Source organism: Chiloscyllium punctatum, chromosome 15 (assembly GCF_047496795.1).
Source record: "Chiloscyllium punctatum isolate Juve2018m chromosome 15, sChiPun1.3, whole genome shotgun sequence".
Classification (NCBI taxonomy): Eukaryota; Metazoa; Chordata; class Chondrichthyes; order Orectolobiformes; family Hemiscylliidae; genus Chiloscyllium; species Chiloscyllium punctatum.
In genome coordinates, this window is record NC_092753.1 from 59664156 (window position 1) to 59679384 (window position 15229).

The 15229-nt window shown below is 40.4% G+C and overlaps 1 protein-coding gene across 3 annotated transcripts in view; it reads left to right on the forward strand.

Moving 5' to 3' along the window:
• Nucleotides 1-618: 618 nt before the first annotated feature.
• man1a2 (mannosidase, alpha, class 1A, member 2) overlaps nt 619-15229 on the forward strand; it is a 128770-nt gene continuing 114159 nt past the window's right edge. Inside the window, exons 1-2 of one of the 3 annotated variants that reach the window (XM_072585227.1) lie at nt 619-709; nt 1114-1507. In XM_072585227.1, coding sequence (XP_072441328.1) covers nt 1170-1507 — 338 coding nt within the window. In that variant the 5' untranslated portion in view covers nt 619-709; nt 1114-1169. Of the gene's footprint in view, nt 710-912; nt 1508-15229 lie in introns of those variants that run through there. The other 2 variants (XM_072585226.1, XM_072585228.1) reach the window with 2 other exon arrangements.

The following is a 15229-nucleotide window of genomic DNA, read 5'->3' on the forward strand; positions in this document are numbered from 1 at the left end:
AATCTGTTACATGGAGAACTTTCAAGAGTTCTGACACATAACCCCAGTTTGTGGTACAGAAACAACAATTTGCACATTGGAAAATCCTCATACAGGGATATGGAACTTGGGGACCTTCCATCGTGATCCACAGGAATCAATGACTTGGAGATGCTGGTGTTGACTGGGGCGTACAATGTTAAAAATCTCACAACACCAGGTTATAGTCCAATACGTTTATTTGGAAACACTAGCTTTCTGAGCACTGCTCCTTCATTTAGTGATTGTGAAGAATGATCTCCATAACCACCTGAATAAGGGGCAGTGCTCTGAAAGCTAGCGCTTACAATATAACTTAAGACAGGACTCAACTCTCTGCAATGAGGCTGACTCTACGGAGTGTTTTCCAGGATTTTGTTCCTCCACATCTGCGCATATAAAGATTATTGCTTTTAAAAAGAAATGAATTTCCCATTCAAATGTAGCGCCACATCTTCCTGCCAAAAGTGAGAAGCATGTTCCTGCTGCAGAATGCGTGACAGCACAGGAAGGCTGTTTGCGGTGACGCTGCCTCTGGGTTCAATTCCCACCAGCTCCAAGGGTTGATGAGAAAGTATCTGCGGCAGCAGCGGTGGGGCACAGCTCTTGCGGCTTAGTGGTGATGTCCGTGCTTTGGAGCCAGGAGGCCCGGCTGGAAGTGCTGTCCTGACTGTCGAGGTTGTTTTAAAGGGTAAGTAGGACAGTGTATTTGTGCCGCTGCAAGAAGCGGTCTAGCACCGTTGGTATTGAGTGGCAAAGTAGCTACTTTCCACACCATCATAGAGTGGGGTGGGGGGTGTGATAGACGCATGCGCAGAGGAAGGTCCCGGGAAGGGGGCGGGACTGGATCCTCCACCCGCTTGCCCCTCCCCCACGGGCACTGTGGGGCGGCGCAGGCGCAGTGCCGCTGTCCCTGGGCCAGTCTAAGGGACGGTGACGGTTGGAAGCTCCAGGCCGGTTAGTATCAGAGCGCGCGGTCGGGACGGATGTCGGCGGTTCAGCTTGTTCCCGTGCTCCGCCGGACGGCGTGATAAGTCCGCCGCGCGGGTTGTCAAACACCTGAAGGCGGCTTTTTTTGTTGTTTTTTTTTGTAAGTTTGACGGCGGGTGCCCGGTGACGGCTGCAGCAGCAGCAGCAGGAAGAGGAGGAGGATGTCGAGCCCCGCGCTGCTGCCGGTGTCGAGCCGTCGCTTGGCGGCTCTGAGCCCGAGCTCGCCCGCCTCCTTCTACCCGCATCACAGAGCCACCCTGCGGCTGTCGGAGAAATTCATCCTGCTGCTCATCCTCAGCGCCTTCATCACCCTGTGTTTCGGGGCCATCTTCTTTCTGCCCGACTCCTCCAAGCACCGGCGCTTCGACCTGGGGCTGCAGGACGTGCTCATTCCGCATGTGGAGCAGGGCAGGCCGGCGGGACGGGACGGCAGCGCCGGGCTACAAGGCGGCGGAGTCATGGTGCATGGAGGCGGGGAGGAGCATCAACACCGACACAGGTACTTGGTGGGGGGGTGGGGGGAAGAGATGATATTGTGGGGAGGCTAACACTAGGAACGGTCCCCGTCCCGACAGGAGAGAAACTCCCACCCCAGTTCACTCGATTGTGGGAACAGTTTGGTTCCAAGCTGCTAGTTGGCCCAGTATTGTTTTGTTTGGGACAGAAATTTCAAAACCAGGGTGGGGTGGTCGTCCTCTGTAGGTTTGGAGTGGGCGAGAGTGAGGGATCCGTAAATCTATTCCCTTTAACCCCCCCCCCCCAAAAAAAGTAGAGATGTTTATTGTTTATAATAAACAAAAGGCAGTTCTGATGATGCAGCTTGTCATTGAGCCAGTTAATGCGGGCCTGATGATAAGTACTACATATACGCTACTTAAACCCAATCTTGAACTCTTCATGCCCTGTCTGGATTGCTGAGCGCTTATCATTTGGGAGAGACGTCAGGAGTGGCATTTAGGATCGCTAACAGTGAGCAAGTTTGCAAATTCGTCCTGAAATGTTACCTTTTTCCAACCGGAGTCTCGCCAGTAATATTTGAGTTATTGTTACAGAGAAAGTAATCTTCATGTTTTCTTCCCGTCCGCCCCAGCAGTAATGTAGGATTCATAACAGCGTCTTCGCAAAGTTCTTAACGCCCAGGGATATTGCAGTAACGTGAACAGGCGATTCTTATACCACATTGGCATATTATTAGTGTTTAACGAGGGGAAAAGGGATTGGATATTTTCGTTAAATGAGACAAAGTACATGTGTTTGGTAGGCTGGAATGATGCACCAATGCGGAATGCTTTCTTCACTTTACATTCTGTGAAATTGTGATTGTTTTCAATTTGTTACTTGTGTTTGTTTCTTTTTGTCTGATATAATGCAAATAGTATGTTGCGGTATTTAATTATTAGTTGGCTGGTTTTACGCACGTTGTTCCGGTATTATTTACTGAATTGAAACTTGTCCTCCAATAGAATTTGAAAGTTGTCTAATTTCTCATTCATTATAAACTTTCAATGTTCATAACCAGAAAATTCGATTTTTGAAAATTTTGTAGTGATGTCGTGAGCCTTTTGTTTATTTACAGAAAAGTCAAAAGCTCTAGAATTCACTTTTCTGCAATGGTTTTTCAGACTTTGGAAAAAGTCAGTTTTAGAAGTCGGAGTCATCATTCTGATTTAACCTATAATCTATTTTGATCTGTCATTCTGGATATTGGATATCGGCATGGCTTTAAACTAATTTGCGGACTACCACTTTTATTGATCTTAAATGTCATTCTTAGTATTTTCCCCCAATCATGACAGTTTATAGTATGTCAAATGTAGTCAGTGTCTGCTTTGTACCACATTTTAAGGATTCATTTCTAAAATGTTATTTCAGTAAGTGGAAAATTTAGTTTTGAGAGTAATCAGAAACGTATTGGAAGGTGCGAGGGAAAAGTTTTAAAAGGGATCTAATAGAAAATAGAACAATACAGTTCAAAGTTTGGGAGAAGATTTGTAGCTCGGGTGCTCGTTGTTGTGGTTCTGTTCGCCGAGCTTCACAGGAGGCTCCCAAGCACTGAGGATGTCACCTAGACAGGGGACGAAACGTTTGCAAGACAAATTCCCAGCTCGGCGAACAGAACCACAAGAACAATACAGTGCAGAAGAGGCCCTTTGGCACTCTGTTGCGCCGACCTGTGAACTAACCTAAGCCCATCCCCATCACTATCCCATCATCATCTATCTGCTTATCCAAGGATTGTTTAAATGCCACTAATGTGGCTGAGTTAACTACATTGGCAGGCAGGGCATTTCACGCCCTTATCACTGTCTGAGTAAAGAACCTGCCTCTGACAACTGTCTTAAATCCATCACCCTCAATTTGCAGTTGTGCCCCCTCATACAAGTGACGTCCTCATACAAGTGACGTACTCATCCTCGGAAAAAGACTTTCACTGTTTACCCTATCTAATCCTCTGATCATCTTGCATGTCTCTCTTAAATCCCCTTTTAGCTGCCTTCTGTCCAAGGAGAACAGACCCAAAGTGTCTCAGCCTTTCCTCAAGACCCTCCCTCCAGACTAGGGAACACCCTGGTAAATCTCCTCTGCACCTTTCCCAATGCTTCTACATCCTTCCTGTAATGGGGCGACCAGAACTGTACACAATATTCTAAGTCTGGCCAAACTAGCATTTTGTATAGTTACAGCATGTCATTATGGCTCAGGAATTCAATCCCTCTATCAATAAAACCTAACACAACGTATGCCGCCTTAACCGCATTATCAACCTAGGTGGCAGCTTTCAGGGATCTATGGACTTGGACTCCAAGATCCCTCTGTACATACACACGACCAAGGATCTTTCCATTCAGGATCTAAGGGTCAACTTTTTCAGGCAGAGGGTGGTGCATATATTGTATGACCTGCCAGAGGAAATGGCAGAATTACAACATCTGTATATGAACTGGAAGGACTTTGGGGGATAAGGGCCAAATGCTGGCAAATGGGAATAGATTAATTTCGGGTATCTGGTTGGCATGGGTGAGTTGGACTGAAGGGACTGTTTCCATGCTGTACAGCTCTATGATTCTGACTGCACATAAAGGTTAAGTGGTATTTTTTATGTTAAGTTTTTATGCTATATAAATACATATTGCACAAATATTTTGTGGTGAGAATGTTGAAATAAGAACAAACATAAGAAATAGATGCACATGGAGATTATTCTGCCCCTCAAGTCTGAACTGCCATCAATAAGACCTATCCCCAATAATTTCATGAATCCCTTACCTAATGAGAATCTGTTCACCTCTGTGTTTAAATATATTTAGTGACCCCATCTCCACTACCTAAGGTAACATCGCAGTTTTTCACAGTTCCTCTGAAGGAAAGAAATGCTTCTCATCTCTGTCTTGAAAAGGCGACTTGTGATTTTAAAGTACTGTCCCATAGGTCTGGACTGACCCACAACAAGATGCATTGTCAAAACTATTCAGGAATTTATACACTTTAATCAACTAGTCCCTTAGTCTTCTAAATAAGACTAGTCATCATCATAAGATAACTTGCTCATTCCAGGTATCAATCTCGTAAGCCTTCTGTGAACCAACTACATTGCATTTGCATTCTTAAAGAGAGCAGAACCACATGGAGTGTTCAAGATTGGTCTCACCAATTTCCTCTATAATCGAAGCATGACATTTTTATGTTCAATTCTTTTTGCATTAAAGGACAGCATTGAATTAGCCACCTTTACTTGCATGCTATACTTGCATATTAACTTTTTGTGACTCCGTTTAAACGTAAGCCTCTGCAGCTTGAATTCTGCAGTCATTCTTCATGAAAGTCATACTTGACTGTTTTTATTCATGCCAAAATGATCAACGTCACACACATTTTACTCAGTTTTCCAGATTTTTGTTCACTTGTTAAATCTGTCTACGTCCTTCTGCAAGTTCCTTTGCCATCTTCATAATATACTTTTCTACTGACTTTGTGTCATCTTTGAATTTATTTGCAATACCTTTACTTCTGTCACCTCCCTCATCAATATAAATTGTTTAAAGTTGAGGCAAAGTATAAACCACTGGATTCCTGCCAATCAGGCAGAGATCCATTTATGCACACACTCTGTTTTCTGTCAGCAAGCCAATCTTCTGTCCATGTTATTACGTTACCCCAGTGCACCATAAAATTTTATTTTCCATACTGGCTTGAATGTGGCACTTTATCAAAAGCTTTCATGTATTGTCCATTTGCAAGCTCCCCTTTGTTAACAGCACTTGTAGAAGTATCCATTAAGCATCTTAAACCTGGTTTACAATTGATAAAATGATGTCTGATCTTTTTCAGCTGCCTCTATATTCTCATCCAATCTTCCTCTCGTGGCCACAATTAATTTCTAATCAAATTATTGAAATTGTGCAATGATTGAAAAGCTGTATTTTCTGGAGTAGTGAATTCCAAATTGTCTGTCTTCTGAGTGATGAAATTTCTTAACTTGGCCTTAAATGACAGACACCAAAACATAGAAAGTAGGAGCAGGATGAGGTTGTTTAGCCCTTTAAGACTGCTCTGCCATTCAATATGATTATAACTTGATCATCCAAATCAAAAACCTGTTCCTGCTTTTTTCCTCATACCCTTTGGCCATTTTAGCCCTGTGACCAAGATTTAACTCCTCGAAAGCATTCAATGTTTTGGCCTAAATTGTTTTCTATGGCAGAAAATTTCACAGTTTCACTATCTTGTATGAAGAAATTTCTCCTCGTTTTCATTCCAATTGGCTTATCCTGAATCCTTAGACTGTGATCCTGACTCTGGACTCCCTGGTTATCAAGAACATCCTTCCTATGTTTACCTTGTCTAGTCCTGTTTTAATTTTATAGGCTTTTGAGATCCCTCACTAATTAAGCGCAGTAAATGATCCAGTCTCCCTCCATATGTCAGTCCTGCTATCCCAGGAGTCAGTCTGCTAAATCTTCATTGCGCTCTTTGCATGGTCGGAACATTCTTCCTCCAATACGGAGACCAAAACATTACACAGTACTCCAGGTGGTCTCACCAAGATCCTGTACATTTGCAGCAAGACATCCCTGCTCAAGTATGCAAATCCTTGTGTTATGGACATCAACATTCTATTTCCCTCCTTCACAGCTTTCAACGCCTTCAAGCTTGCTTTCAGTGACTGGTGTATGATTGCACTTCTTCCTTTGCTGATCTATCACCACTTAGACAAAATCTGTATTGCTGTTTTTGCCACTAAAGTGGATAACCTTATATTTATCCACATCATATTTCACCTGCCATGCATATGCCTACCCACTCAACTTGTTCAAATCTCTGTATCCTCCTTCCTGTTCATCCTCCCAGTTAACTTTGTGTTAACGATATGTTTGGGGATATTGTGTCTAGTTCATTTATAGTACATCTCCCTCATTTTAAATGTTAATGTGTATGGAGTGCAGCTGGAGGACAAGCTCTAGTAGTTTCCAGCTGCCGGCAAGTCCTCTATTCATGTTAGTACTTTGCCCCCAATGCTATGTGCTTTAATTTTACACACTAATCTCTTGTATGGGATTTTTATCGAATCTTTCTGGAAATTCGAGTAAAGCACATCCACTAGTTTCGCTTTATCAATTCTATTAGTTGCATCCTCAAAATTCCAATGAGCATGATTTCCTTTTACAAACCCATGCTGAATCTGTCCAATCCTGTCACTGTTTTCCAAGTGTTGTGCTGTTCAACTTTTATGATGGACTTGAGCATTTTCCCTACTACTAATATCAGACTAATCAGTCTATAATTCCATACTTTTTCTCTGCCTTATTTTTCATTAGTGGGTTTACATTAGCGACCTTTCAGTCTATAAGAACAGTTCCGGAGTTTAGAGTCTTGAAACCTACCTGCTAGTCACTAGCTGCCATTTGGAAATAGATCATTTATTTTTGCTCTTTGTCTCCCCTCTGGTAACCAGTTTTCTGTCGATGCCAGTACACTACCTGCAATCCCTGAGGCTGTGACCCTTTTATTTTGACTCCCTTATCATGAAAAATAGCTTCTAAGTTCCTACTGTATCAAAACCTTGAAAAACTTGGCAAGTTTTTCTAAATTTCAGAGAATATAGGCCCATTCTATTCACTCTGCCTTCCTGTCCCCCTTAGAAAGCAAACTAGTGAACCTTATTTTGCAAACCCTCTAAGGCAGGTATTTTCCGAATAAAAATACTAAACTGAACATGTATTCTCAAGTGTGGTCTTAGTAATACTCTATATAATGGCAGCAAGATGTCACCTTGTGCTGCAACATTCTTGTAATGAAAGCTAACACAAATTTGTATTCCCAACTTACCTGAACCCAACTAGAAGTAAAATCTTATAAAGCATGTCAGAGGCTAGGGTTTCTACAGTGAGGAGCTCACCAAGGTTGTTCTTTAAAGTTATGAAAACACAAAATATTATTTTGTATCTATATATGGTCAAAGTGAAACGTGGATTTTTGCTGGATTTGTAGCATTGTTGCTATTTGAGCAAAGAGATTGTATTTCACTTCCCTCCTCCACTTGATTTTTTTTTCACATATCATATGTCAGCAAGTAGATTTTGAGCTTCAACATTGCATTTTTTTTGAGAGAACTAAACACTTTAAATATGTTCTGTGTGTTGACTGTATGTAATAATTGTTTCATGCTTAACTTTTTTTTTGACTTTATTTGCTAAAGAGTAAATAGTCATGGTAAAATTTAAAGCAGTCTACACAGTATTCTGTACCAGTGTTTATCATATTGCTGAAACAATTCCTTCCTCATTGGTGCAAATTTGTCTCCTGGCTTTTTCTTTGATTTTTCTAAATAAAAATAATTATCTTCATTGTAGTGTAGACAAACAACACAGAATTTAATATCAGCTTCAGAATTGTAATTTTACAAGTCTAGCTGTAGAACTCAGTGAGAGAAAACCTGTATATGTTCCATTGTAGTTTCCTCATGGGTTTACAGTTGTCTGCATGTCCTTTGGGGTTAGAGGATCTCTGAAAATTAGCAAAATTGTTTTAGAATGATAGCATTTTTTTGCTAAATAGTTTCAACAGTGGGGCAGATAGAAATGACGTCTTCAGAATTTCAGAAATGTCTGTAGAGTAGAAAATATGAGGGAAGGGAGATGTATTTTTCCCAAGTTCAGAAATCAGAGCTGAAAAGCACAATAATTGAAAGAGAATTCAAGACTAAATAGATCAACACCGATATAGAATGAGGCTATATTTTTAAAAACACAGTATCTGTGACTATTAATCTCTTAATAGTGTTGTAAAATGTTTTATGGCACCAATATTATATAAGGTATGGTTCAGCCTTAAGATGTACCATCTTGCTTGTTTTGAAACCTGAAATCTTCCAACGAAAATAGAAGCTACTGATTATGCTAAGAATGGAAAACGTGTAAATAATTTGAAGTAAAAGATTTTATAATGTGTTGAAACTTTAGAATGGGCGGTTTGCTTCTCATTTTAAAGGATATCCAGGAATGCATTCATGGATGATGTTAATCATGATTACTGGAAGTTCCCATCTGATTTACTCCTGCCTTGCAGTGATCTTTAGTGTTGTTTTTCTTTGTGATTTGATCCTGTCAGTATGTCAGATCCGTTTGAACTAGTATTCTGGTTTAGTGCTGCTGGAAAAACGCAGCAGTTCAGGCAGCATCCGAGGAGCAGTAAAATCGATGTTTCGGGCAAAAGCACTTCATCAGGAATATGTGAACTAGTAGTCATGTGTTCAGTTCTAATCAGTACATAGTGTGCATTTTATTATCAAAAATAAAGTGACGTGATATGATTGTAATAAATGACTTGAGCTTCAGTTGTGAGTGCATTTTTGTAAAACTACTGCTTTAACCTTCGGAAATTTGTTACTTGAGCGTGGGAGTTATGTTTTTATCTGTTGCAATTGGGTTTGAAGCAGTTCTAATTCTGATTATAATGGGATACTTATTGGATAGATATTTTTGTACTTTGAAAATATAAATTATCAAGTGCATTTAACTATTTCCCAATTTTAGCAGGAAACAATTCCGTATTCGTGATTAATTCCATTAATATCAACTCGTTGTGATATTACAATAATGTATTACCAGTTATTATTTCTTCTCATCATGTATTTAGTTGCTGTCCGTGTTTTAACTTATTTTGATTTGCAAATTGTGTAAAACATTTTCCAACTGCTGCTTTTTTGTTTTTCTGACTTACCTACCAGTGCTACTAAAATAACAATCAGATCTAACTATATCTGTCTGTCTGTTTTTATTGTCTCATATGGTAATTTTGTCAGTGTGAAGCACCTGAAGTAATGCTATTCCTATTTGCAAGTTTTGAGAAGATTTGTAGCTCAAGTTAAAGTTCTGGATGTTTGTTTGCTCGCTGAGCTGGAAGGTTTGTTTTCAGACGTTTTGTCACCATACTAAGTAACATCAGTGAGCCTCCGGTGAAGCACGGGTGGAATGGCCTGCTTTTTGTGTTTAGGTTTCCTTGGGTTGGTGATGTCATTTCCTGTTCTTTTTCTCAGGGGATGGTAAATGGGATCTAAGTCACCGTGTTGATAGAGTTCTGGTTGGAATGCCATACTTCAAGGAAGTCTCATGCGTGTCTCTGTTTGGCTTTTCCTAGGATGGATGTGTTGTCCCAGTCGAAGTGGTGTCCTTCCTCATCCATATGTAAGGATACTAGTAAGAATGGGTCATGTCTTTTTGTGGCTAGTTGATGTTATGTATCCTGGTGGCTACTTTTCTGACTGTTTGTCCAATACAGTGCTTATTGCACTTCTTGCAAGGCATTTTGTAATTGACATTAGTTTTGCTTGTCTGTATAGGACCTTTCAAGTTCATTAGCTGCTGTTTTAATGTGTTGGTGGGTTTGTGGGCTACCATGATGCCAAGAGATCGGAGTAGTCTGGCAGTCATTTCTGAGATGTCTTTGATGTCGGAGAGAGTGGCTAGGGTTTCTGGACACATTTTGTCGTCTTGTTTGGGTTGTTGCTGAGAAATCGGACTGTGTTCATTTGGTACTCTTTCTTTTTGAATACGCTGGAGAGGCGATTTCCCCCTGCTTTTCATAGTTCCTTTGTGCTGCAGTGTGGTGGCTCGTTGAAATAATGTTCTGATGCAGCTTCGTTTGTGGATGTTGGGATGATTGCATCTGTAGTTCAGTATTTGGTCCATATGTATTGTTTTCCTGTAGATGCTGGTTTGAAGTTCCCCATTAGCTTTTCGTTCTACTGCGACAACTCTGAATGGCATGTGAATAGGGCTATTACATCAAAGGAGACCATTATTTCATAACCAATAAATAAAAGGCGGGCCATTACCACCAGTGCTTCACCGGAGGCTCTCTAATGATGTTACCTAGTATGGTGATGAAACGTCTGAAAACAAACCTTCTATTTATAAAATGCATAAGTCTATTATTGAAGTAGATCATTTCAACTGTATTAACCTAGCAAGGGAGGAAGTGTGTACTATGTTGGGTAGGAGGTATTAAAGGGTTGGATGTTTTGAAAGTAGATTGGGGGAGGTGGTGAAGTAATGATAAAACTGCATACAACACTAATTAAACCACAGTGTGCGTTCTGCATACAGCTCCGCATCCTTAGAGGAAATTTGCTTGGAGTCAATCTGAGTTTAGCAAGTCTCTTTTTTTATATTACTATAACTCACTATATTTCTACATACAGTGCTCTTTCAGTCAAGGCCAAATATCTTGTTCCATTGCATTGATTTTATTTGTGTTTCAAATTTCATGTTCCCATCCATTACTGAGAACCTTTGAGTCTCGATAAGTAGGGAGTGAATCTTCCCCCTTGATTTCAAATATTTGCCACTTCCAGCAACCTTCTTCAGCTTCTGAGGCAGAGGTTCCAAAGTCCTAATTTTAAAATTACACCTTTCCCCTCCCCCAGATCTGAACTCAACATCCTTTCCAAGTTTACCTTAGCAGAACTGTGCAAGATACAGTTCACTTAAATCATTGTTCTGTCTTCTAAATTCTAATGGAAAGAAGTCCAGCTTGTACAACCTTTCTTCATAACCACCTCACTCCAGGATCAATCTAAGAAACCTCATTGCAACTTCCCTCCATGCATTTCTATCCTTCCTTTAATAAGGACACCAAAACTACACACACTATTCAGGAATTAGCCTCCCTAATGCTCTGTATAGTTGAAGCATAATTATGCTTTTCTGTTCACTTCCTCATGTAAAAACGACATAAATCCCATTCGCTGCTTTAATTAACTGTTGCAATTGCATACTGTAATACTCCTAAATATCTCTGCATCTCCAAATTCTGCAGTTATTCACCATCTAAGCGATACTCTTGTCTGTCTTCCTTCCTGCCAAGGTGAACAACTTAGCTCAGTGGTTAGCACTGCTGCCTCACAGCACCAGGGTCCCAGGTTAGATTCCAGCCTCGGGTGACTGTCTGTGGAGTTTGCACATTCTCCCCGTGTCTGTGTGGGTTTCCTCCAGGTGCTTCAGTTTCTTCCCACAGTCCAAAAGATGTGCAGGTCAGGTGAATTGGCCATGCTAAATTGCCCATTGTGTTAAGTGCATTAGTGAGAGGGAAATGTGACCGAGTGGTTTACTCTTCGGAGGGTCGGTGTGGACTTGTTGGGCCGAAGGGCCTGTTTCTACACTGTAGGGAATCTAATCTAAACTAATCATTTTCCTTCAATATTATACTCCATCTGCTGGATGTTTGCCCAATAACACTCAATTGAGTCTGCAACTTCCTTATATCTAATTCTGAACATTAGTTTTTATCTATTTTGATGTTACCTATTCCCTGCATCATGAGCTTTTGTTTTTCACAATAACTTTTCATGTGGCACTATATCAAATGCTTCATGGAAATCCAAGTATAGTGCATATACAGGCTCCTTGTTATCTACTGCAAATGTTACTCATTCAGAGAACTCGAATAAATTGGTCAAACACAATTTCTCTTTGGCAAAACCATGCTGATTCATCCTGGGTACTTTGAATTTTTCTAAGTGTGTACAACAAACATCTAACTAAGTGACCTATAACTTTCTGTTTTAGAGGCATTTTATCTACTATGTTGTAATCTGCTGGAATCTTTCTTGAATCAATGGAATTTTGGAAAACTAACAACTAGCATCGACTAAATTATTAGCCAACTCTCCTCTGAGGTAAAGTCCAATGTAATCTGCTGTCTAGTTGGATCAAGAGCATGTTGCTCTTAGAACTCTCTCAAAGTATTCTATAAATTCCCATCCTCTTTCCTACTGTAGTAGGAAAATAAATAACCTGAGTATTCTAAAACTTCCCCTTAAGTATCTGTCATGACGTATTGGTCCATACCTAATCTAGTATCTCAGTTCACTTCAGCTAGCTGAGTTTTTTGACCATGTGGTTGCCCGTTTTTGAGTCTAAGATTAGTATTTTATACTTAATGCTGTGCCTTTCAAATTGGATGTATAATTGAATCATACTGGGTCACTGCTGCCCAAGGCTACCTTTACTCTTAGGTCATTCATTAATCCCATTACATTGCACAATGCCAGGTTCAATATAACATGCTCTCTTTGAGGTCCATAACATGTTGCTCTAAGAAATAATCCCAAATGCATTCTGTGGGCTGTTCAGCTAGGTTGGTGTGATGTTTGCAGTTTGTACAGATAAGTCATTCCTGAGTTTCGCTGTCCCTTATCATAAGCTCCAGATGTGTTTTCCTATATACTTTGTCCCACACTCAGTTCACTATTGGTGACCACTCCCACTGCTGGCTTCTTTCCCCTACTATTCATTTTCTCGACCCAAGCAAATATTTCACTGATCTCTTGAATCAAGATCATTTCTAACTATTACGCAAATGCTATCCTTGACTTAAACTGCTGCCAATCATTACTTACCTTCTTGAATGTTGTATACCCCTCAATTATCAATACCCAATCATTGACCTCTTGCAGCTATTAGAAACAGAGGAGTTGAATAAATACTTGGCATCAGTCTGCACAGTAGAAAAAGCTCATTGCATCCCAAAGTTACAAAATAATCAGTGGGCAAAAAGAGGTCTGGAAATAACTACGGAAAAGCTGTACGAGGGAAAACAAACAAGTGCTAAGGAGCTAAAGACTGATAAGTCTCCTAGACTACTAAAGAAAGTACCTACAGAGATAATGGGTGGACTGGTGAGAATCCATAGATTCTGGAAAGGTCTCGGGATTAGAAAATTGTGTATAACACCTTTTATTTTATAAAAGGAAGGAGACAAAAATGATAGCTGTAGATCAGTTAGATTAACACAGGTTTTCAGAAGATGTTACTATCTGTCATAAAGATTGTAATAGCAGAGCATTTAGAATTACATAATATGATCAAAAAAGTCAGTCTGGCTTGATGAAGGGGAAATCATGCCTGAAAACGTAATTTTTTTGAAAAGGTAACAGGCAGAATAGCCAAAGAGGAAACAGTGGCTGTAATATATTTGGATTTTTGAGAAGGTTTTCGATATTGTAACACTCATTAGGCTACTTGAGAAAATAGAAGCACATGATAGAGAAAGATGAGCTGACAAATAGAAAGCAGAGTTAGAATATAGGGAACATTTTCAGAATGCAGCCCTCAAATCGGGGAGTGCCACTAGATCAGTGCTGGTGCCAGATTTATTTACAATACATAAGTGAATTGGATGAGAAAGATGAATGTGCAATCACCAAATTTCCAGATGACGCAAAAGTTGGGAAGGTAAGTAGTGAAGACAAAAGTCGACAAGTAGTTCAAGCAAGTAGGCAGAAGTTTGGCAAGTGGAATATAATTTGGAAAATTGAGAGCTTATGGACTTTAGTGGGAAGAATCAAGTAACTGGATATTATTTAAATGTAGAAAGACTGCAGAAAGCTACGAATTGGAGGGTTTTGGAGGTTTGCATGCATGAATTGCAAAAAGTTAGCATACAGATGTTTCAGGTAATAGGGAAGGAAAATGGAATTTTGACCTTATTTCAAAGCAAATGGTGTCTAAAAATAATGAAGAGTGTTGAAGTGAAGATCTGGCAAGCTGGAAGAATAGTACCTCATTTTCTGCTTAGGAACTGTACAACTTCCTGGTCTCAACCTAGAGTTCAATAATTTTAGTGTTCAGGCACCTTCTCCCAAGTCCTTACCCCAACTTCGACACATCAGGCTTTGTTATCACATAGTCTTTTGTGATATATAATCCAAAGTTAGCCATTTAATTGTTCCCATTAGTAGTTACTCATTCTGCGCTGATCTTTATCCACTACTTCATTTATGCAACTGTTCTTCTCTCTCCTTGGGCTCTATCTCCACCTACTATTGACTCCCCCGCCATTTCTTTTGCATAAAAGCCAACCTTTTCCTAGCTGCCATCAGTACCGAGGAAAGTCACTGGGCTCAATACATTAACACTGATTTCTCTCCACAGATGCTGCCAGATCTGCTGAGCTTTGCCAGCAATTCCTGTTTTTGTTTATGAAAATATGGAGGTTTCCTAAAACTACACAAGACAACAACTTGAATTCAGGGAAAGTTTTTGGATGACTTTTCTCAGGAAAGATCTATTGGAATTGGAAGCAGTCCAGGGAAGGTTCAGCTGCTTCTATGAGGAGACAGTTAAGTAGGTTGGGACTGTACTTATTGGAGTTTAGAAGAATGAGAGGTGGTCTTATTGTAACATAGCAAACTTTTTGAACTGGGCACAATACTTATAGAAAGGTTGTTCACCCATCGAGCATAACATTAGCATAAGAGGTCGCATTTTAAAATGGAAGTGAGGAAGAAATTGTTCTGAGGGTAGTAGGTTTGTGGAATTCTTCGCTGTAGTGGGCTGTTGAAGCTGGGTCGAGGAGAAAGTGAGGACTGCAGATGCTGGAGATCAGAGCTGAAAATGTGTTGCTGGAAAAGGGCAGCAGGTCAGGCAGCATCCAAGGAGCAGGAGAATCGACGTTTTGGGCATGCTTATGCCTGAAATGTTGATTCTCCTGTTCCTTGGATGCTGCCTGACCTGCGCTTTTCCAGCAACACATTTTCAGCTGTTGAAGCTGGGTCGTTAAGTATATTCAAGGTTGAAAGATTTTTAATCAGTAAGGGAATTCAGAGTTCTAGGGACAAGGCAGCAAAGTGAATTTAGGATTTTTCCCAATGAATGGCAACGCAGACTTGTTGTCTGGCTTATGTCTGCTCCTATGACAGTGCACTGTCATTTCATTTAGT